General features: G+C 45.0%; 1 protein-coding gene across 2 annotated transcripts in view; it reads left to right on the plus strand.

Annotated features, from left to right (window-relative positions):
• The window catches only part of LOC147708675 (E3 ubiquitin ligase TRAF3IP2-like), a 219,634-nt gene that overhangs the window by 143,992 nt on the left and 51,707 nt on the right, over positions 1-23,935 (plus strand). For both annotated transcript variants that reach the window (XM_086925384.1, XM_086925385.1), the window contains one exon: positions 22,622-22,696. In XM_086925384.1, coding sequence (XP_086781510.1) covers positions 22,622-22,696 — 75 coding nt within the window. The remainder of the gene's footprint in view (positions 1-22,621; positions 22,697-23,935) is intronic.

A 23,935-nucleotide genomic window follows, 5' to 3' on the forward strand; every position in this document is an offset into this window, starting at 1 on the left:
TACAATAAAAACATACAGTACATACATCTGATTACAATATAAATTCAGAGGGTAAAAAGCTGTGTGCATTACATACAATAATTCATCATTGGTCCAGACAAAGTCGCAATTTAAGAGCCAATTAAAAAAATTCAAGAACTTGAAGGACACTGTTGCTATATAGCAGTTGTAAATATAAAAAGGCTGGTCGTATCTGTTTAAAATTCAATTCTTTTAAAAGAGCGATTAAAAAGCGTTTACGGGGGAATTCATAATATTTACATAGAAACATAAAATGCATCATGTCCTGTGGAGACTTTCCGTCGCAGCCACAGGACAGAGGATTTTTACAAAAGCTCTCCTTTTTGGGTCTGAAAAGCAGATGTTGAAACTGATTAAATCTAAATCTTGTAAGCAAGAACTTGTCATGAGTGCTGAAATTGCTGAGTAAATAAGGCTCTGTGGTCAGACATGTTTTAACCATAATAAATTTTCTTACACTAGTTTTTTGCAGCTCAACACCCTCCCTCACAGCCTTCTTCCGCTGAAAAAACACCTGCTTAACTAGATCAATATCCGCCTTACCAATTCCTGATGGATGTTCAAACAAGTCAGGGCGGCCCATCTCAGTAAAACATGTTTTTAAATACTTCAGCCAGGGAGTACGTAAAGCGTTCTCAAGAGCCATAAAGTCATTAACAATTAAGTGTGTTAGGGGGATTTCCTCACATAACCACATTTTCAACCAACATAATAGAGGTCGTAGGGACAGGGTATCGCTCAAATACCCCACTCCTAGTTCCTCATGTGCCATGAAGTTGGAAGTAGAGGCCGAGACACATAAGAGCCGTTTGTAGAACAAATTTTCTGTGGTCTGGAGTTGTTCCCCAACCATATAGCCCCAGAGCTCACTCCCATATGCTGCGGTTGCTACAGATTTTGCATCATATAATTTAATCATAGCAGCCGTCGGTTTTTTACCAAGCTTTGACGCAAAGTTAAAAATGGAAGCATTGACCTTAGACACATCAAATTTTTTTTTGCAAGTTGCGGGGCCCAAGATAATTTAGAGTCAAAGAGTACTCCTAGATAGGAGAATGTACTTGAATATGGTATGACTGCCTTATCTAGTTTGAAAGTATATTGTCTCTTTGGCTGTTTTCCCACCTGCATAATGAAAGATTTGGAATTGTTCACTAACAAGTCCCTATCTTCCATAAACTTTTTAAATGCATTAAGTAGCAATTGAAGGCCTTTTTCCGTTCTTGCTAGCAGTACCGCATCATCTGCGTATAACAGAACCGGGATGCTTCTATTCCTCACTCTTGGGCTATTTGAATTCACCTCCCGTAAAACACCGTCCAGCTCATTTATATAAAAGTTAAAAAGGAAAGGGGCCAGTATGCAACCTTGCCGAACCCCCTTCCCAGTTGTAAAATCATCGGTTACATCTAAGTTTTGGCAGTACCTTACATTTGCGCTAGTATTGTTATGAAGATCAACCAAAAAATTTATAATATCATTGTCCACTCCCTTGTCCCTCATGGACCCCCACAGCTTCCCCCTGTTGACACAGTCGAAGGCTGAGGAAAGGTCCATGAAGGCCAAGTGAACTGTGCCTTTTTGGACAATGGTATATTTGCTTAATAGGAAAAGGTTCAGACATTGTGTTGTGGTCGAGCGACCATTACAGAATCCATATTGGGCGATGGACATTATATCATTCTCCCGAGTCCAGTCTAGCAGTCGCCGCAATACTATTCTTCCCACCAATTTAGCCATAGAGTTGATCAGGGAGATGGGCCTGTAACAAAGAGGGCTGTCCCTGTCCCCCTTTTTAAATATGGGCACAATGGTGGAGAGTCCCCATGATGTTGGGCACCCTACCATTGCGGCTGCGTTGATAACCGCCGCAATAATAGGTGCCCAAAAGTTAGGATCTGATTTAAAGAGATCCGGGGGTATCCCATCCGGGCCAGGTGATTTGCCTGCTGTAAGCCCCTCTATTCCCAACACAACTTCTCCTAAGCTAACCTTCATACAAGAACCCCCCTCAAGACGTTCAAAGGGTACCACGCTAGTTTCGCCCCCTCCATACAGTTGTTTAAAATGTGCAGTCCATTCTTCTTTTGTAATGACACATTCTAACCCTTCCCCTAAATCTTTCACCAGGAAGGGCTTCTTTATCACCACCCAGAATCTGGCACTGTTTTTCAGTGTTTGTGGTTCCAGAATCTCAGCCCAGGCCTCATTCTTCAATGCCTCCTTTCTTGTTATAATGACTGATTTGTACTCTTTGCGTGATCTCTGCACTAATTCCTTGTTACGGGGTTTTAACATCAAGGCTGATCTGAGATCACGGGCTGCTTTAGAGCATTCCTTATTGAAACACCTCGGGCCCTCTCTCCTTCTAGATGTTAGAGGCTCTGTCATTATAATAGCTGTTTTATCAGTTAAGCTTTTGAAATCCGAAAGGACCTGGGATGGGTCAGAATCAGTGTGAGAACATCTAGCAATAATATCACTACAATTAGTTTGGATGTTCTGATATATGAGGGCCGGGGTGCACATAGACCATTTTAAACGACGTCTACCATCTGTTGCTGTAACCCTACCCTTACCTAAATTACTTTTTTCTCTTACCACCCAAGGCCCCCTTAGATGAATAGTCAGAGGGTTATGGTCACTAACAAAGTTATTATCTATGGAGAATGAACGCACGAACACCTGCATGGGGGCGGTTAACAGCATGTAGTCAATAAACGTTCCCTTCCCGTGCCCTTTAAAAGTTGGGGTGAGAAAGCGCTTTGAGGGTTCACATAGTGTCATTGCGATCGTAAGGCCATGTTCGTTAAGTAGGTTGTTAAAAGAAGCCCCCTCCACGGTGTGTTCCAGATGTAAACTGTTTAATCTGGGACAGTGCAGTGCCAGTAGGTTTTTACCTAGGGGATCGCAATAGGGGTGAATAATAAAATCGCCCATGATCAACAAATTGTGTGCGCAATCCCTCATTGAGGTACCTATATACTCACTTAAAGTTTCTAAACTGCCATAGCTTGTAACATTATTAGTAGAATTATAAAAATTGATCAGACCAACCTTACAATTGCCCGCAGATAAAACTCAACCTTGTATACCAAGGTTACTTGATGGCCTTCTATCAATTATACATTTCAACGCTACCGATATAAACATTACCATACCCCCCTTTGGTCTCCCCCGGGTTACTGACACAGCAGGTACAAAGTAAGCCTTGTAGCCTTCCATATGAATATCACATTTTACTGCCCAGATCTCTTGTAGACAGATGATTTGGAAACCCCTAATGTAGGCTAACCAACTATCATCCTGCATTTTATTTTCTAGGCCCGCCACATTCCAACATATAACATTATTTTTTGTTGTGATTGATGGAGTTACCTCTAACTGGTGTGCTACGGGCGACTGGTCGTTTTTCTGACCCTCCGAGACCCTCAGTCAGTCGCAGGCATCCAGCCCTGAAAGCATATCAAAACGATTATGTATTGGAATGTTGTACCCTCTATTGTTCTGATTGTCGGCATTAGGATTTACTGATGGTATCCGCCAGCCATTAACATTTGGTGCTGGCGTTTGCCAACCAAACAGCCCACTAATATCGTTGTTATACATATATGGTGCTACTGGGCTTGATGAATGAGTTTGTGATATAAGTCTGTACCCACGAGGATTATTAGGGGGATTTTTAGGTAAATTCTGATCAGGCGCGTAAAAATATCCCAAAGGTCGCACACAGACACTATTTGCGTTATAAACCAGTGAAGATGCGCGTAACAAAACTGTTGCAACATGTTGGGGGTGCTGGAAATTAACGATCACACAGTCCCCCGTAGTTGATTTCCTTGAGGGTCCAACCCAATTTACTCTTACAGTAGATATAATTTGATCATAAAAGTTAGGTGGAAAGCCACAGTTTTTATTTAGCCATGCCATCGTTTTATTTTTTAGTGAGTCATGGGATTCTCCGTGAGGTTGTGCTGGAACTTCCTCATAACGCGGGACATTAGTAAGCACAACCACAAAAGGGACACATTCAGGGGGAGATTTACATTCCTTAGTCTGGCCCTCTGTGGAACCGCTGAATAATTACCTAGGATGGCAGAGGCAGGGGCCTGTTGGATCGGCTGGCTTGCTGGAGCTGTGGGAACCATGGCCACAGCGCCAACCGAAGTTTCTGGGTTTGATTGCCTCTTCTGCTGTACACTCTGTCCCCTAGCCATCTGCTCTTTCCCACCCCCAACAGGGACAGATGTAGGAATTATCACGGCTGGGGCTAGGGCTGGGGCTGGTGCAGGGGTCATATATCCCGCCACTAAACTGCCTAATCTTTCTACCTCAGAGGCCACTATGTCTAGTTTACACATTATTGGGGTGATTAAGTCTACAATTTTGGCCTCCAATTTACCTACTATTGTATTTATTAGTGCTTCTAGCTTAGTGTCAGACATGATCACACTTCCTTCATTATTACTGCCCTCTTTATTAGATTCTTCCACACCCTGATTGCTTACACTCCTAATATTAGTGTCTTTAGGGTTATTAGACTGGTTGATGTTAGATTCGGATTTTTCAGTCTTTCCCCCACGCCTCCCCTGAGTTTTTCTACACTTCCTCACTGGTCTTTGTGTAGAAGGGACCTCTGCTGGCTCTTCTACAGCTGAATCTTCCTCTGAGGTGACGAGCAGGTCCACTGGTTTCTCAGAGTGCACCTGTGCCTGTGCTACTACACTGGAGGCCTCTGTACTGTGTGCAGCATGTCCTGTGGTGCCATCTGGCACTTCTATGATCTCATTGTGCACTATGTCCATGGCAGGAGGAAGACTTTTACTGCCCAAAGAGGCTCTGCGTTCATTATTAATTTGGGTGACTTTTTTCACCACGAAGTTATCCATGGTGCGTAGTCCCGATGATGCGGGGTCCATAGTGATGGTGGGCATGATAACAAATAACAAAAAGCAGGACAACTATGTTATTCCAGTCTCGAGCAACAGTTACCCTGCAGCACTACAGCACTACAATTAATGAGAATTGGATCATCAGAGTCTTACTTGTAAGATCAGTTTCCGAAGAGCCAGGGTCCGTGGCCCGTCCTCTTCCGGCCACTGAGGGCCAAAGAGGGCCCGCCCTTTGCCCGGGCTTAGCCCCCGCGCGTCCCGCGATGCTGGAGGATATTGTTACCTATAAAGAAGTGACGATAAGGGGGCGGAGCCTCGTTCCGGTGTTGGCCCTGCGTCTCCTGGGCCTCAGTGCACCAACAAAGTAAGTTTATCTTTCCCCCAGCGTTGCGCCTTGCTTCTCAGGCGAAGCGTCTCCCCAGCACACTTCAGTGATTGGCTGTATTGCATTTTGAGTTGCGTCATTTAGCCTGATCAGATGTGCACATCCACCTAAAAATAGTGTGCTTCAGTGCCAGAGCTGGCAGCCAAGCTCTGTAGTGGTTGTTTAAGCAGGTTTTTTTCCCTTCGAAAGTATATGCCACCTTTGGCGACATCATTTTACTTTCAATCTGCATTGTAGAGGGTTGCAAAAAAAACAATCCTTGCATGCCCCCCCCCCACAAGGCCAGACTTCTTGGCTTTACCGAACCTGTTTATACCATGCTTTGGCCACTGAGTTTTGTTACTTGTCCATCCCTGAATATGTTAACGTCCTGCACGGAAAGAAAGAGCATAAGGAAGCAAAGTATTAAGACTTGTAGACGCTGTGGACACATGTTGAAGCCAAAGACGCTGTAGTGGCTTCTTCACCATTGAGACCACATGGGCCCGGTATTAACAGCAATACAGCCCTGCACACCTTTCCACACGCAAAACAGTCCTTGATTTAATTCAAGCAGTTGACGCAGTGCAGCCTGAAACCTAGTACAGTGGATCAAATGCTTGGATGCTCAAATGCCATATGCTTTATTTTTTTTTAAAATATTCTTTACTTAATGGATCATTTTATATAAAAAGGGAAGATCTCATTAAATAGAGGTCAGTAAATCTTTCTATTTTTAATGCTCCCTTCTAAGATTATTTCACTTTATCTATCTCACTACACTTCCTCTATCAGGCCATTAAGCCAAATGCCTATTATTATTTTGTTTACATCTTGTTGATTGCCAAAGCTACTCCTTTTATCTTTTATTGTTGACCTTGCAGCATACGAACAATTAGTGGTGCAAAAGACCTTCTCATACCGTTAACATTTGATGTGTGATTAAGTCCTCTCTGCAGGCCCTAGACATAGCTGTCTTCCATGACTAACAGTATCCATTTTACCTTGTGCATTACATTCCTTAGCCAAGTGTTTAGTGGTCACAGCATTTACAGTATTTAACGATTTGCCTATTTGCCCATTTGCCCTCCTTTAGTCATTCAAAGTAGGGAAAAGCTACAAGGGATTTGGTTTGTTTACTGAGTTAAATTAATTTGATGGCATCAGTCAATAGAGTTAGTTCTAAAGAATCTAACTAGAATATACCCATAGGGTAACAATACAGTTATTTTCAATAGGGAAAACATTCAATATCAAAAACAAAAAGATACAAGAAGCACACGGAAAAGTAATTATATCTGAAAAGGTATTTATATTGAATTGATAAAAAGATTATTTCACGGGGAATCAAAAACAAATAAATGTGAGCAAAGCAAGTTATGAACAGATGTACGCGTGGGTCAACAAATCAGTGCATAACAATTCATCAACTCCTTTCTTTGGAACAGTGTAAGCAAGTCATTTCATGAACAAAGGTGTACTCTTGAAGCGATGTTTAGCTTTGGAGATGATGATTTGGTCGACGTTTCGGCCTTGAGTGCTGTTGTCTATAAGACCATCATCAGTCTGCAGACAGCGTCGGGCAGACGTAGAATAGCGCTGAAGACACTACAATTGCCTACCACTCAGGGAGGCCTAGGAGCACCATCCTTCGAGCCTTACTTTCTAGCAACACAACTTCAATGGCTGTCTTACTGGACTGCGGGTCGGCACACGAATGAGACACACACCCAGACGGGTAGATTCCCCACTCCAGATTTCACCCGTCTCCTCCTCCCCGGCACCAAACCGCATCGTACATACCCTCTACAGGTAACGGTGGCGCGCCAGTGTATGCTACGAGTTCACCGCATGTCGCCTGGAACACCCCCATACTCCCCATTACTCCCGCTGGTCGGCTGGCCTAGGCTCGAAACATACTATACGGCCGACATGCTGACGGCATGGACTACATGTGGGATCACTGACATGGAATCCCTTTTCGAAGACGGGCAGATTAAACAGTTTCAACGTCTTGTGGACGAATACGGTCTCCCCCCAGGTCAGTTCCTACGGTATCACCAACTCCTCGAAGGCTTCCGTCCCCATCACAACCTTCAGGCCGGAGAACCAAACACACATCCAGTCATACATACGGTTTTACACATTGGGGGTGGACGCCATCTGATCACCTGGCTATACAAGGCACTATGTGAACTCGCAAACACACCCCTAACGACCCTGCGTGCCACATGGGAGGACGAAATTGGACTTCCACTACATGAGACGGAATGGGCTAAAGCCCTCGAATTTCCTAAAAAGGTGTCTAGGAATGCCCGATTTAAAAATACACAATTTTATATACTCCATAGGGCGTATTTGACACCGGCACGCTTACAAAAATTCTACCCAGACACCCAATTCCTCTGTCCCAGATGCCACTCCCCAGAAGCGGACTTTCACCACATGTTCTGGAGCTGCTCCGCTCTTCGTTCCTTATGGCAAACTGTCCATGACACGCTGAGAGACCTCACGGGACTCACAACCCTGGACACATGGGAGGCTAGCGCGCTGGGCATATTCAAGGTACAGAAACATCTTAAAGCACTCAAGAGTTTCATCTCACTAGCGCTATTGCTGACAAAACGGAGTATAGCTATGCACTAACGATCGCCCACGGGTCCCTCTTCAGCGGCATGGGTGGGAGCGGTATGCAAGTACGCGAAGAAGAGGTCAAGGGAACCCGAAAACACCCTATTTCCATGGAGTGGGCCGTGCTATTACACCGGTTTAAACAAGCAACATGCAATGAGGCGCCAGACGCTGGCCCGTCTAACCCCATCACTCACCACCCACCAACGCAGGCACGACCGCAGGTCTTGAACCCCCCCTGATGGCACAGGTATGCTGCCGACAGGTGTGTCTCACACCAGGTCATATTAGACTATTGACCCCTGCCAATGGCCCAATGTAGCCCCTTCTCTTCTGGCATAACATTCAGCGAATCATATGTCACCCAGACCCGCACAATAACTCCTATGCCCGCACTCTGCACTTACATGCCCCTCTCCCTGGTTTACACCCCATGTTAGACGGGGACCCGGAGGGTCGGCCGAGCAAGGGGGAGAAGCCTCCTGGCGAGGGCCCTCTCCTTGGATCGTACGGACGAGCAACTACCTCCCCCACAGATGGACGCCACACAAAGATAGGTTCTGTACACTTTTATCGGTATTCTTAGGCAGGTTAAACTTGACGATACAGCAGGACCAGGATACGATGATCCCTTCAATTCTAGTCTCTGGGGGAAAGGGGGTAGCGGGACAGTCTCAGTACCGGGCTGGTACCGGGGTAGCTGGTGTATAGCTCTCAATCCTCGAACTGGAGGGTTCGCAAGTAGGGGCCGCGGCAGTGCCAGCAGGCCTTCAGAGATGGTTCACGAGGATGAGCCGCGGCAGTGCCAGCAGGCCTTCAAAGATGGTTCACGAGGATTTGCTGCGGCAGCGCCAGCAGGCCTTCAAAGATGGTTCACAAGGATGAGCCGCGGCAGCGCCAGCAGGCCTTCAAAGATGGTTCACGAGGATGAGCCGTGGCAGCGCCAGCAGGCCTTCAAAGATGGTTCACAAGGATGAGCCGCGGCAGCGCCTGTAGTCCTTCAAAGATGGTTCACGAGGATGAGCCGCGGCAGCGCCAGCAGGCCTTCAAAGATGGTTCCCGAGGATGAGCCACGGCAGTGCCAGCAGGCCTTCAAAGATGAGTTTGTCTCGGTGTCTCTCGACTCCAGGATACAACTGCCTTCCTGCTCTGGGACTACCCCAGTTATAGGTCTGGCGCCCTTTGATGTCCGGACCCTCGCACTTGGAGGTCGGGGGGTCCGGGATGAGGGAGTCCAGACACCCAGCAGGGGGTTGGAGCCAGCGCCCAGGGAGGCTGGGGGCGATCGAAACCCGGCGGAGGGGAGCCATCGACACTCCTTCTTCCATTGACTCGCCAAGTGGTCTCTTTACCCCCTGGGTGGATGGTGGTGCCTCGATGTCGGGGCTTGGCTGGTCCTGAGGCTGAGGTTCGACCCGAGGCCACGAGGCCTGCTCGTGGCGGTGTCCAAGATGGCGACGGGGACGGTGGTTCGGGAAAGGGGTCCGGGCCAGCCGTGGATGTTGCGGTACGAGTCTGGGTTCCGTCGGGGAAGAGCCGGGGGTTGACCCGGAGGGCCGCAGGTGTGGTTCTTGTCCGGGGAACAGGGGTAGTAGTAGTTCGAGACCCGCCATGCGGGGAGGGGTCGGGCATGCCATGAGGCCTGTCCAACACCCCAGTTTTAAATAATACTGTTGCATACAGCATACAGATCCGCTCCACATGCCACTGCTGTCATTACGGACTCGTGTGAATACAGCACCTTGTATTGTTTCTATGTCTGACTACATGATCTGTAATGTTTAATGACGAAATGCCAATAAAACAAGTTTAAAAAAAAATAAATCAGTCTGCAGACAGCGCTTCGGGAAGTTGTCTTCCCGAAGCGCTGTCTGCAGACTGATAAGCAACCAATTGGCGAACTTGGGGTTTCATTTAGTGGACCAACCATTTACATTTCAGACGCCCTGATACAACATACCTATATCAGCATATATACTTGCGGTATCCAAGTCTTCTTATTGTTCCTCTGGCCTGATCACTCTTTGCCACACTGCAAAGGGGCAACCATTGTGCATAAATATTAGTCCTGATGATGGTCTTATAGACAACAGCACTCAAGACCGAAACGTCGACCAAATCATCATCTCCAAAGCTAAACATTGCTTCAAGAGTACACCTTTGTTCATGAAATGACTTGGTTACACTGTTCCAAAGAAAGGAGTTGATGAATTGTTATGTACTGATTTGTTGACCCACGCGTACATCTGTTCATAACTTGCTTTGCTCACATTTATTTGTATTTGATTCCCCATGAAATAATCTTTTGATCAATTCAATATAAATACCTTTTCAGATATAATTACTTTTCTGTGTGCTTCTTGTATCTTTTTGTTTTTGATATTGAATGTTTCCCCTATTGAAAATAACTGTATTGTTACCCTATGGGTATATTCTAGTTAGATTCTTTAGAACTAACTCTATTGACTGATGCCATCAAATTAATTTAACTCAGTAAACAAGCCAAATCCCTTGTAGCTTTTCCCTACTTTGAATTGTTCATTGCCCATACCTACAAGGGTCAATTGGGTTACCCATTATCTATTTACCTCCTTTAGTCATGACAGGAGTATAAGACTGCAAGCGTTTCAATCTCAAGAACAAGTATCATATACTATGTTTCACTGTAGAAAGCCAGTCCTAGTGGTTCGACAATGACGTGCATCATTACACATGTAGTAAATGTATTTTTGACCTTTCAAGATGCCTTTTGCACTTCACAGTGATAGAAGAGGCGAGATTGTAGGAGCCAAATGTGAAGCAGAAGTGGGAGTGTAAGAGTCCATTGTAAAACAGCACAGGACAAATTGAGTGTAGTTCAGGGTTTTGATTTCTGCTAGGTACCTCATTGCTTAGAATGCTTGTGGTGTGGAAGACATCATGGGAAACATCTTTCCGAGGAGAAAGTAGCAAGGATGGGGCTGGGGAGGGCTTCATGTGGTGCTTCGGAGGGAGAGGAATGATAATGAGAATAATCCCCCGTAAAGTGTCTGGTAAGTTTTAGTTGGCTATGATGCAGCCAGATAAAATCTTGGTGTTATAAATGTGTGTGTGTTTCTCAATGCTGCTGCCTGCACTGAGCCTTTGTTGGTTTCTTCTACTTTAGACCCACTACAACCCTGGCCCGTGTTGTACCTATTGAGCATGGTGTTGTGAGGTTCTGTGAAATCCGATCTTGTCCCGTGAGGTTATGGTTCCGTCACGATTTTGGTGATGTTGTACCGTATTTAGTAAGTTCGGCTAATATGGAGTGAATTCATCACGCTAACTAGCGAGTTCATTACGTATTCAGAGACTTCGTCTCGAATATGGGTTCCATTTTGTCCGCGCTTCCATTTTGTGTTGCCATCACGTAGGCCGATGAATGTGGTCGAACGAATAAAGCGGCCTGGCCTTCACGTACTGGTACACATTAACTAGGTCCTTCTTGACTCTAAGATGAACTATAAGGATCTGACTCCTTCACCTGAAACTGACCCTGCTAGGCCAATTTCCTTGGTTGATTGTTGTCTGAGATTGCCAATCAATGTTCAGGACATCGTTAACTTTTAGTTTCCTTGCACATGCCTTATCTTGCTCGTTATCTGTCATTGTTTGTTTTCTATGCTCCTTTATTACATGCATTGTGCTTTCAATTATGGGTTTGTCCGGCTTGTGGAGATCGAATTTGGGACATTCCTAATAATTAACTTTGGGTTGGGGTATTGCAAATTGAGTTTTCTGTCATGTGATACTTTGTTTGAGAATGTACCTTATTGGTTAGAATTTTGCGCAGTGGGTGTGCATCTAATGTGAATATTGTGCATAAAAAGAGATGTCTTGCCTTACAAAATTGAGCAGTCTCCTGAGAACTTACACCATGCTGTACTTCTAGGATCTCTGTTACTTGCTGCAGCTTATAAATTTGGTCTTTGACGCCACCCAGAAGTATTCCGTGTCTCTGTATACCAAGACAGGTGAATCCGAAGACTTTGGGCGTGCCCCTGGCGCCGCTGGGTTTAAAAACCCGGTTCTTCAGTTGGCGCCCAACGTTGGGCGACTTCAGCGGTACCGGTCCAAGCCCCAAGATTGTGAGGAGCTTTGTGAGGAAATTCTGGAGGAGGGCCCCCACTTCATTGACCCCTGCATGTCGAATGTGGACTGAAGGTTTTTACTGCGAGGCTTCCCCTTTCCGACGGCTACGATGGACTGCTGCCCTGACTGTCGCCCTGTCTTGGACCCTTTTGTGATGAGTTGTAAGGCGAGACGTTAGACGGTCTTCTGGTGGCGTGACAGACATTTTGGTTAAGTATAAGTGGGTCGCTCCCACGACTTTGTTTTGTTTCTTGGGTTTCTTTGATTCGGTCTTTGCAAATACCGAAGCCGAGGGGCTCGTATATTTGCGAGTATATCGTTTTTGATAACCCCTTGAAGTTTGAAGCTAGATTAGTGAGTTATAAGATGCCTAGTCTTAGCAAACGTAGGAAATGGCTTTGTTGTAGTTGTAACAGGGATTCCCGATTGGAGGACTCGTGTCCGATACCTCCGGTTGGAACTCCGACTTATGAGCTCTATTCAAAGCATGGCGTGGGTCCCATTACGTTTAATGAAGTATGGGTCCGCTATACGAAGAAAGATGGTGTCTTACGATGGCCCCACCATGGTAGTTTCGAATCAGATGTTTTAGACAATCTAGAAGTTGCGTTATTTAGGAAGAAAGCCCGGCCGGCGATGTTTGACTCTTTCCGCCTCTGGCGTAAGGAAGCCAAACAGCGAGAAATTAAGCAAGCTAAGAGAGATAGGAAAGAAAAGAATATATCGATAATACAAGCTGCTAGGCAGTTTAAGGAAGACGAAGAAGATTGTGCGATTGAGGTGTCAGATAGACAACATTGCATGGCCATTGACAAATGTTACCCCGCTTTGCCACCTCTTCTTCCAAATGTGACTAATGACCCTGAAAAGGATCCTTTGATGTCGCATTTGTTAAGATTACCACCCCCTTATGTGCAGAGTGCTACGGCACCTCCGCGACCCCCAGTTGTTCAACCCCCTGTTGTTCTCCAACCACCCGTTCCTCCACAATTGGTTCTTCCTCCCCCTGCGCAGCCCCTTCTAGGGCCGCCAGCTTTGCTAACAGTTCTGCCTCAAACTTCTTTGCCTTACTCTCCTTTGCCTTCAACTTCCTTTGCTACTGACCCTATGTCTCTGTCGCCTCAAAATACTTTGTCTCCTGTCCTCATGTCGACTTCTTCTCCTTCTGCTCGACAACGAATGACTGAGACTGTCACTAGCCTTTTGTCTCCTCTCTTTGGGTCACTGAATATGACCCCTGTTTCTGCACGTAAACAACCGCGTAGTCAGCTCCCTAGTTCCAAGGAGCGGACAGTGTTAGATCTCCTTGCTCGTAGATGGGTTTCAAATGCCTCCAAGTATAATCTACAAATGGTTATGGATGTCTTCCTACAGTGGGAGACATCAACGCAAAGGTATGTTTTTGATGTTATGTGTACCTTTCTCCGTGAAGAATGGGAAGATAATGAATTGGGTCCAATTCCATTGGAACTACTTAATGTTTAGTCTGAATTTGCTAAAGGGACAATAGTGGGTCCCGATGTTGAGGGAGCGGTAAAGACGCTTCTTGCCTTTAGATGTAGACTTTGTTCTCAGTCGTTGTTTGAACCTGACCCTTCTGTTAGGAGAAAAGTGAAGCAGTACCCGATGAGAGAGGTTCCCCCTTTATGTAGAGAGGAAGTTGTGGCTAATCTTAATCAGGGTATTCAGGCAGTACCGGCTCATTTTCAGCGAGTGTGGGTACATGTTCCTTGGAAGAGAGCAGAGGTCCTGGCTCTTAAGCAGACTTTGCCTGACCCCCGTAAAAATCCTGCTGGTTATTATAAGGAGTTGTCCCAGACAGTTGATGCGTGTGTTATGAATTTAGCTGACATAGATATGTTGTTGGGTAATGTAGTCCCTCAACCTTTGTGGGTGAAGATCCGTCACGAGGATCATGCGGCAGAGTTGGGAGATACGTGGGTTAATATTGTTGCTGCAGATGGTCGGCAAGTAGGAGGGGCCAAACCTGAGCCTTTAGTTGCAGATCTACCCGGTAGGATTATTAAATTAATGAAAACTTTGATGCCTCCTATGCAAGTGAATTGGGACAAGTTAGCAGCAGGCAAACAAAAGAAAGACGAGAGTGTGTCTGATTTCTTCACCAGGTTTGAGGAAACATTCATTGATCATAGTGATCAGGACATGAGTACAGAAGGTGGTCAAAGGTTGTTTGTAGATAAGCTTGTCTATAATTTGCTTCCCGAGCTTTCTAATAAGTTAAAGGACTCTGAGAGTTCATGGGCTGTTTCTTCTTCGGCCCAGATATTGGCTACTGCACAATACTATGAGAACAGAGATAAAGAGGAGAAGGATAAAGTAGAGAAGAAGACTAAAGAATTAAAAACGAAGGTTCTTCTACAACAGGCGTATCCGCCTGGCCCTAATCAGCGCCAGTTTCAGCAACCTTCCCAATTTCAGCAACCCCCACAGTTTCAGCGATTGTTGCAGAAGCCTGAGTCTTTTCCTCCGCGACTCCCGCTAGGCCCTAATCAGTGTGCTTATTGTAGAGAGGAAGGTCACTTCAAGAATAGTTGCCCGATTCTGCTACAGCGTGCGAATGGTATGTCTGGTTTGAGAGGTCGTGGGGTCCAGCAAGTACCTAGGGGTAGGGGACGTGGTGCGTTTACCCAGAATGAACGTTTCTTTCCCTCTCAGAATTCTATGAATTGTTTTGATCAACAGAATGTTCCGTCTGTTCAGTCTGCTCAATATTACACTGATGATTATTATGTTGAAAGCGAGAGGGCTGATTTTAATGATAGCTAGGACAGCCATGGACAAAGAGAGGGAGTAGTGTCAGTTCCAGTAGACCAGAGTGGACCTTATGTTGAAGTAATTACATCAGGTGTGGCAGAACCTTTTCTTTTGGATACTGGTGCAGCAAAGAGTTCTATCATGCACTCTAAACTCCCTGCCGCACCTTTGTCTGGCTTGACAAATGTTTCGGTAGGATTTTCTGGCGCCCCAGTTCGTAACCCGATTTCTTGTCCTTTGCCTCTTTCTATTGGGCCTTGTGAATTGGAAGCACCCCTTATTCTAACGACAGGTTGTGGTGAGAATTTGTTGGGTTTGGATTTGTTGAAAAGATTGCATGCAACATTATATTGTTCTCCTTCGGGAGTACATCTTACGTTGGGTAAGAAAGTGATTTCTCCGATGTATTTGTCTAAAGATCGGCTTCCACTGGAATTGCGTTCTCTCCCTGATACTCTCGGGGCTACAGGTTCTAATGATGATGGCCTTTTGCAGATTCCACCATACGTTGTTACCCTCAAGTCGAATGCTAAGTTAGCTCGCATTTCCCAATACCGAATCTCTAGTGATGGCGAAAGAGCTCTTTTAGCGATTATCTATGATTTGGTTGAGAAAGGTGTGATTGAAGAAACGAGAGGTAATGTATGTAATAGTCCTGTTCTGCCTGTCCTTAAGCGTACTGACTCTTCCCAGCCACCTGTGTATCCGTTTGTGATCGACCTTCGAGAGGTCAATAAGATTGTTGTCCCGCAGTTTCCTGTTGTCCCGGACATTACTGCTTTACTGACTATGATCCCTGCCTCAGCTGCTTGGTTTTCTGTTATCGATCTGAAGAATGCTTTCTTTAGTATTCCAATTGCCGAAGAAAGTAGGGATATTTTTGGCTTCTCTTTAGGAGGTCGAAGTTTCCGGTTTAAGCGCGCTCCTCAAGGTTATTGTAAAAGTCCCTCCAGCTATAGTCAGGTTTTGAAAACTCAACTTGATACTTTTGTCTTGCCTTCTGGTGCAACTCTTATTCAGTATGTGGACGATTTGTTGGTCGCTGCTGATGATGAAGAGATTTGTAAAGAAGCTACTCTTTCTTTGTTACAACACTTGTCTGACCTTCATCATAAAGTGTCACCTTCGAAGTTGCAGTATTGCCACCAAGAAGTGACCTACTTAGGTCATCTCTTGTCGAAGGAGGGAAGATGATTGACCCCAGAGCGTATACAAGGGATTGCTCAAATGACTGTACCATGCACACAGAGAGAGGTGCGTGCTTTCCTAGGTATCACCACGTATTGTAGACAGTGGATTCCGAATTTTTCTTTGTTGGCGAAACCTTTGTTGGCACTTACTCTTAAGGACACATCAAACCCTCTTCCTTGGTCTGACGAATGTCAGAGAAGTTTTTCTGAATTGCGTGATGCGTTGTGTTCTGCTCCGGTGTTGGGTACTCCCGACTACAGTAAACCTTTTACACTTTATGTACACGAGAGAGAAGGTTGTGCGTTGTCAGTGTTGACACAACAGTTTGGAGACAAGCAGCGCCCATGTGCGTATTTTTCAGCTACTTTAGATCCGGTAGCTAAGGCGTTGCCTAGTTGTTTGAGAGCTACAGCTGCAACGGCTGTTTCTATCCGACAGTCTGCTGGTTTGGTATTGGATAATACATTGATTGTGATGGTCCCACATGCAGTGGATACCTTATTGAATAAAACAAAGACTCAACATCTTACTAGTGCGCGTTTGTCAGGTTATGAGTTGACGCTTTTGGCTAGTCATGTGCACATAAAGCGGTGCAACACATTGAATCCAGCTACATTGTTGCCGATTTCTGTAGAGACAAATGTTCAGGAACAGCATGATTGTTTTCTCCGGACAGAGGAGGAAACGAAGGGTAGAGTTGATCTGAAAGATACTCCTCTTTCGAATCCAGATGGTACCTTATGGGTAGATGGTTCGTGCTTTAAGCTTCCGAATGGCGATACGACTGCAGCGTATGCGTTTACGACTTTGCACACGATTGTTGAAACTGCACGTATTGCACAGAATTCAGCTCAAGCAGCAGAGTTGATTGCCCTGACGAGAGCGTGTGTGTTGTCGAAAGGAAAGAGAGTGAATGTGTATACTGATAGCCAATATGCATATGGTGTTGCTCATAGTTTTGGGCGTTTGTGGAGAGAGAGAGGATTTCTTACTTCCCATGGTACGAAAATTCAGCATGGACAATTGGTGAATGAACTTCTTGAGTCACTTACTTTGCCGACACAAGTTGCGATTGTGAAATGCAGTGCACATAGGAAGGTCACGGATGATGTTGGTCGTGGCAATGCGTTTGCAGATGAAGTAGCGAGAGAAACGGCAAAAGATTTGATGAGTCGTATGTATGTTGCAGGTCCTGCTAGATGGGTTACGGAAGGAGGAATGTGTGAAGACACAATAGAAAGTGTGAAATCGATTCAGGCAGAAGCTACTGAGAAAGAATTGAGCGTGTGGAGAGAGACTACGGGATTGTTGGATTCGACTGGCTGTTGGGTTGAGTTGTCAGAACACCAGCGATGGTTGTTGCATGATGCGTATGTGCTTCCAGTGGTTACGATGGCGCATGGATTGGCTCATATCAGTTCGAAAGGGATATGTAAGTTGGTGGCTCCAGTATGGCAGAATGCTGGAATTCCTAAATGTGCTGAGAATCTGGTTAAAAACTGCATGATTTGCTTGATGTATAATCCTGGCAAGGGAACCCCAACTCCAGCAGGTCATTTTGCTCATCCAACGTATCCATTCGAGGTGCTACAGTTGGATTTTATTCACATGGAAAGATGCAACAACCTGAAATACGTACTTGTGGTTGTTTGCACCTTTTCCAGATGGATAGAGGCCTACCCCCTTAAGGATAATACTGCTTTATCTACAGCCAAGGTTTTGCTAAAGGAGTTTTTCCCTAGGTATGGATTGCCAAGAATGGTATGGAGTGACAATGGAAGTGAATTTGTGGGTCAGATTATGAAGAAAGTGTGTGCGGGTTTGGGAATCAGGCAGAAATTTCATGCTGCGAATCACCCCCAGTCAGCTGGTTTGGTTGAATGCTACAATGGCACTCTTAAACGTAAATTGGCCAAGATACAAGCGAGCGCTGGCCTTGCATGGCCGGACGCTCTACCACTGGCACTTTTGTCCACAAGAACAACAGTACATTCTCGTGTGGGACTTAGCCCATACAAGATTGTTTTTGGTCGCCCGGCAAATGTTTGGGGTGTGCCGAGGCCAAATAAATACAGTGATATCGAGTACCCTATGTTGGTTGATTACTTACATGACTTGACTGCTAAATTGCGTGTTCTTCACCAACAGGTGTATGATACCTTACCTTCAACTTCTGTGGATGCAGGTCACTCGATTCAACCTGGAGATTGGACTCTCGTGAGAAATTTCCAAAGGACAAAGAATCTTGAGCCGAGGTGGATTGGTCCTTATCAAGTCCTGTTGGCGACTCGGACTGCTGTCAAGGTTTTCGGCAAGAAAAACTGGGTGCACGGCACCCACTGTAAAAGGGTACCCTTGCCCTTACCATACGATCAGTGGGTCAAGGATGGTATTGCCGATTTTGAAAATGAAAGGGTTCCGGAATTCGTCCCTTTTAGTGACGCACATTTGAAATGGACTCAGTCAGAACGTGCGGATGACGAAGTTTTGCAAGAAGCTGTGCCGTCGCATTTGAGACTTGATACTACGGATCCAGAGACACTTTCCCAAGATCAGACTGTGTCTGGTAAAGAACGCTATAATCTACGGACTAATATGGACAAATAAATTTGAATTTTTTTTGTGAGTTACACTCTTTCAGACAAGAGACTTTTTTTTCTCTTTTTCTTTTTCGAGCCACCATCCGGGTTCAGCTGCAGGGTCACGGTATAAGTTCTTAAGGGGTGACCCGTGTATTGACAGAAGGTCTGCGGTTCTAGGGACGTCTAGGACGCCTGGACGCACACTTAAGTGAAGAAGGAAAATTGCCGTGAGCAACACGTTAGAGGATGGAGTCTTTTGTAACTGAGAGAGTTGTTGAGAGAATAGATTTTAAGATAAGATTTTGTACATTGGTCCGTAACAAATGTTTTATTATATTGTGTTCTTTTATGTTTTTAAGTATCACATTAGCTTGTGTGGGTTGGATTGTTTATGCTACACCACTGATATCTGCACCCACCTCCCAACCTATGCTTTCCTCTACTACTGTTTCTTTGCACCAATTCTATACGTTGCCTGAATATGAACAGACAAGGAGGTCAGAATTTGTCAACAATTCGTTTATACAGCTGTTGCATCAGCATCAGTTGGTAGTAAATACCACTAATTGTTGGGTTTGTGGTCTTATGCCTCATACAACAGATAGAGGTATGCCATATCTGGTTTTGCCTTTTTCTTTCAATGGATCTGTATGGGCTTTTCAGACTATGTTCATCTATGCAAATGAGGTATATCTCTTACGTTCCATGAAAGACAATCTGAGCAATAGTGCCTTGATAAAGGGAATAGTGGATATGATCCGAGATATTGATGCATATAATGCTATCCCTAATGATGAGGCACAGGCCTATATTGGTTGGAACGTGACTGGATATAATACTAGTTTGACAGAGAAGGAGAGACGAAAAAGGTCTCCTCCGATTTGGATTGTACCCCATCGAGGCCACTTCTGTTTGCAAGGTAATGGTCGAAATCCGAGAGCTCAGCTAGGTAAGAGTGTGTGTGCTCAAACCTATGTCTATTCATCTCAGACTTCTCCTCCGTTTGTACCAGCTAAAGCCACATATTTTGTTTGTCACGACAGAGCCTACACATGGTTGCCACCTGATTTTTCAGGAACATGTTATGTGGCGTTTTTGCTTCCCCCTACATACACTACTACTCCGGACTATCATAGAACAAGATATGGTAGAGGTGTCTTCGATCAGGAAGATACTGCAGCACAAGAAGTAGGAGACTTTTTCAAGGGTTTCCTACCGTTTTGGGGTCCTATGGCCACTAGCAGGAATATACGACAAATTACGAGAGTGGTTGAGGCCACTATAAATGAAACTGCAGGTGCCCTTAGTAATGTTACAGCTGAGCTTCAAGCGGACCGCCTTATGACGTTGCAGAACTGTATGGTGTTAGACGTCAGACTTGCAAATCGAGGAGGGGTATGTAAATTGATCCAATCCAGTTGCTGTGTTTTCATACCAGATAATGCCCCTACAGTGTACCAAGCCATCTCTAGATTGCATAAGGTTTCTGAGTCTATTCATGTAGACGAAGGAGACTGGTCATTGACAAGATGGTTTTGGGCACTACTGTCCAAATGGGGATGGAAAATTCTGATGTTCCTTGGTATGGTCTTAGCTATTCTCTTCTCTTGTTGCCTTTGCATCCAGTGTGCTCCCGCCATTTGTAGTCTTTGTGCTACTATGTGTGTGCGGAGACCTGTCTCGAGAGAAGTAGAAAGTAACAGGATGATGCTCCAACAACATCTTGATGGTCTGATGAATATTGATTTAGACCTAGATTCAGATTAACGCGAGTTTGGGCTATTGCCTACGTAATGGCAAAAGGAGGGTTTGAGGTTCTGTGAAATCCGATCTTGTCCCGTGAGGTTATGGTTCCGTCACGATTTTGGTGATGTTGTACCGTATTTAGTAAGTTCGGCTAATATGGAGTGAATTCGTCACGTTAACTAGCGAGTTCATTACGTATTCAGAGACTTCGTCTCGAATATGGGTTCCATTTTGTCCGCGCTTCCATTTTGTGTTGCCATCACGTAGGCCGATGAATGTGGTCGAACGAATAAAGCGGCCTGGCCTTCACGTACTGGTACACATTAACTAGGTCCTTCTTAACTTTAAGGTGAACTATAAGGATCTGACTCCTTCACCTGAAACTGACCCTGCTAGGCCGATTTCCTTGGTTGATTGTTGTCTGAGATTGCCAATCAATGTTCAGGACATCGTTAACTTTTAGTTTCCTTACACATGCCTTATCTTGCTAGTTATCTGTCATTGCTCCTTTTCTATGCTCCTTTATTACATGCAGTGTGCTTTCCATTATGGGTTTGTCCGGCTTGTGGAGATCGAATTTGGGACATTCCTAATAATTAACTTTGGGTTGGGGTATTGCAAATTGAGTTTTCTGTCATGTGATACTTTGTTTGAGAATGTACCTTATTGGTTAGAGTTTTGCGCAGTGGGTGTGCATCTAATGTGAATATTGTGCATAAAAAGAGATGTCTTGCCTTACAAAATTGAGCAGTCTCCCGAGAATTTACACCATGCTGTACATCTAGGATCTCTGTTACTAGCTGCAGCTAAGAAATTTGGTCTTTGACGCCACCCAGAAGTATTCCGTGTCTCTGTATACCAAGACAGGTGAATCTGAAGACTTTGGGCGTGCCCCTGGCGCCGCTGGGTTTAAAAACCCGGTTCTTCAGTTGAAGTTTGCACTGCCACTCTTAGTAGTGTACTTCTGTGTGTGAAGAAAGCTTGCACTACTGTTGTTGGTAGTAGTGTAGGTGTTCTTTATGTCAGGGAAGCGTGTCCTGCTGCCTGCACTGTATGGGGTTTTCTGCAAATGAACCTTACCTGGGTGGTGTTTACACGGCTGCCGTTGGTATTGTCCTGTTCTCTGTGGGAGGGAAGCTTGCACTGCTCTGACAACTATGTGCCTTTCCTCTGTATATGAGGGGAGCTTACAGTATGGATGCCCATACTGTACCTCCACTGTGTGTGTGTGTGGGTGTGTGTGGATGTGTCTGTGTGTGTGTGTGTGTGCACGCACACACATGTTTGTGTGTCTGTGTGTGCGCACGTGTGATCGCTACACAAAAGCCAATATACTGGCTTTATAAAGGCTTGCTTTTGTAAATCATTTATGGGACACACAGACCTTCATTACCAGTTTGATGTAGGTTCGTACCAGTATATCATGGGTAGGAATCTTTGATTCTTGCCGGTATCACCACACCAAATTCTGGCTATTCCAAGTTTAGTTCCCCGATTGTGGAGTACACACACTGGCCCAGCAATACCAAGTAATTTTCAGAATGTTTTTCTCTGTTTACAGGTAAAAATCCACTGACATTTTCCATTGACTCAGAGCAGGTGTGAAGATGTTAGCGCAAGGGCCGGTGGTGGTTCAGGGGTGGGAGTTAGGTGGTTGGCGGGTTAGAGCATGCTGGGGCAAGGCCGTAGGAGCATTGTTGCACATTAGGAGGGGGTTCACACATCCCCGGACTCTAGTACTGGTCTTCTACTGTTCCTCCTTGGGGTAGAGGAGTCTGGTGAAGTTAGGTGGGGTCTATGTCTCTCCCAGGCCAAAGTCTCTGGCATAGGGCTCTGTATATGTCTTAGTGCATCCTTGCTGCGGGGAGGGAGAAGAGAAGTATACCTGAGGCTGACCGGGAAGCACATTGTTTTCCTCACTCCCAAACCCCTCGTTGAACTCCCCTCTCTCTTGTGCTGCAGGGGTAAGGCAAGGGCTGGGCTGTGCTTCTCTCCTCAGCCCCTGCATTGGTTTCATTGGGTACACATCATCACCTGGTCAATCGGGGTCCAATATCTCCACTCAGGTGAGGAATTTGCATAACTGGTAATCCCAGTATGCTTAGAATGGCTGAATTCTACCCATAGTTACCACTCCGGGTGGAATAGAGCCACCTGTTTTCAGTTTTGAGGGCCTTGCTTGTATACACATGGTGGGAGTACACCTATGAGTCCAGGTTGTTATTTCAAAAAGTAGCTTTAACACTCCATGTTGCATTGAACAGTGATAACTGTACGGTCTAACCCGGTTTCTTTGCTGGTTTTAGATGCAGATTGAATTCATAAATCAAGGAAGCATGCACTTTAGATTTATACCTGTGCTGTTGCCAAACGCTACCAAGGTGAGTTGTTAATGTGCTCTATTTGTATGTAAGCATTTGTACCTGATATCCTTTCAGACTGAAGGTGAGGTTTGCAAATTAGTTATCCTGTTCGGGCCAGTGCATAAAATGCCTCAGTGCAGCAGGAACATGGATTTAATCGCACTTCACACAAAATTGTATCTCCAAAATATAGCTTCAAAGTATGTAGAAAAATAATTGTGTTAAAATAAAAAAAAAGTAACATTTGGCTTGGTGTCAAGTGCCTTAATGTCCCTTAACTTTGTCATGTTAAGGTAGGTGTCACAGGGATAATGATTTCTGAAATCACTTTTTTCCCCTGACACCTCTGGCAAGCAGCCATATATCAGCAACAGTGATACAAGGGAACTGCAGGTGTGACCTGAATCATCTAGGAAAAATACCTGTCACTGATTCAGTACTGTAGTGAATGCAGTGTTCTTCAAGTTCTATCATTGTGAACATTGTGTGGTTGCAGATAACGTTGAGGCACAAACCGTGAAGACATTAGCAGCCAGTGTAAACTTTACTATGTCAACAATAGTAATAATTTCTCTTGCACTACCACAATACACACCACAAACGGAGCCCATCATACCTTTAAAAATACAAATACGTGAACCACATTGTGCTGGGTGTCAACCTACAAATCTATAAACAAGCAGGAACATATAGTGTTAATAAGCATTCACAATGCCAATAAATACAAGTGCCTCTTCAGGCATTAATTGATTTAAGCACTAAGTTATTGCACTCGGTCACTTATGCTCACACTCATGCATTCATTCATCCACCCTCCAACTCATTCTTGCTTGCACTCACTTACAAAACTACAATAACACACACACACTCACACACCAAACTCAGCAACATTTTGCAAGATCAATTAAAAGAATTATAGTATCATAAAGAAAATAGGCTGCTGCTTAAACATGGAAGGTATATGCTAGCAGTAACAAATAAAATTTAACATAGCAGCAGGTGGCCATCTTGCAGCGGTTTTGTAGATAGTGTATGATCATTTTTAAGTTTAAACTTTAAAAATAGACATAGGTTTTACTTAAGCAGCGACAAATGTGGGAGGATGCTGGCTCATCGGTTGAGGGCTCCGACACTAGCAGAGGCGATACCCATGCTAAAGACATCGGCGGGGAGGAGATCTACGCAGATAGTCAGATAGCATACACATTTAAACGGTTTTATCAATCCTTGTACACCGTAGAAAACACCGGGCAGCCG

This window comes from Lissotriton vulgaris, chromosome 6 (assembly GCF_964263255.1).
Source record: "Lissotriton vulgaris chromosome 6, aLisVul1.2, whole genome shotgun sequence".
Classification (NCBI taxonomy): domain Eukaryota; kingdom Metazoa; phylum Chordata; class Amphibia; order Caudata; family Salamandridae; genus Lissotriton; species Lissotriton vulgaris.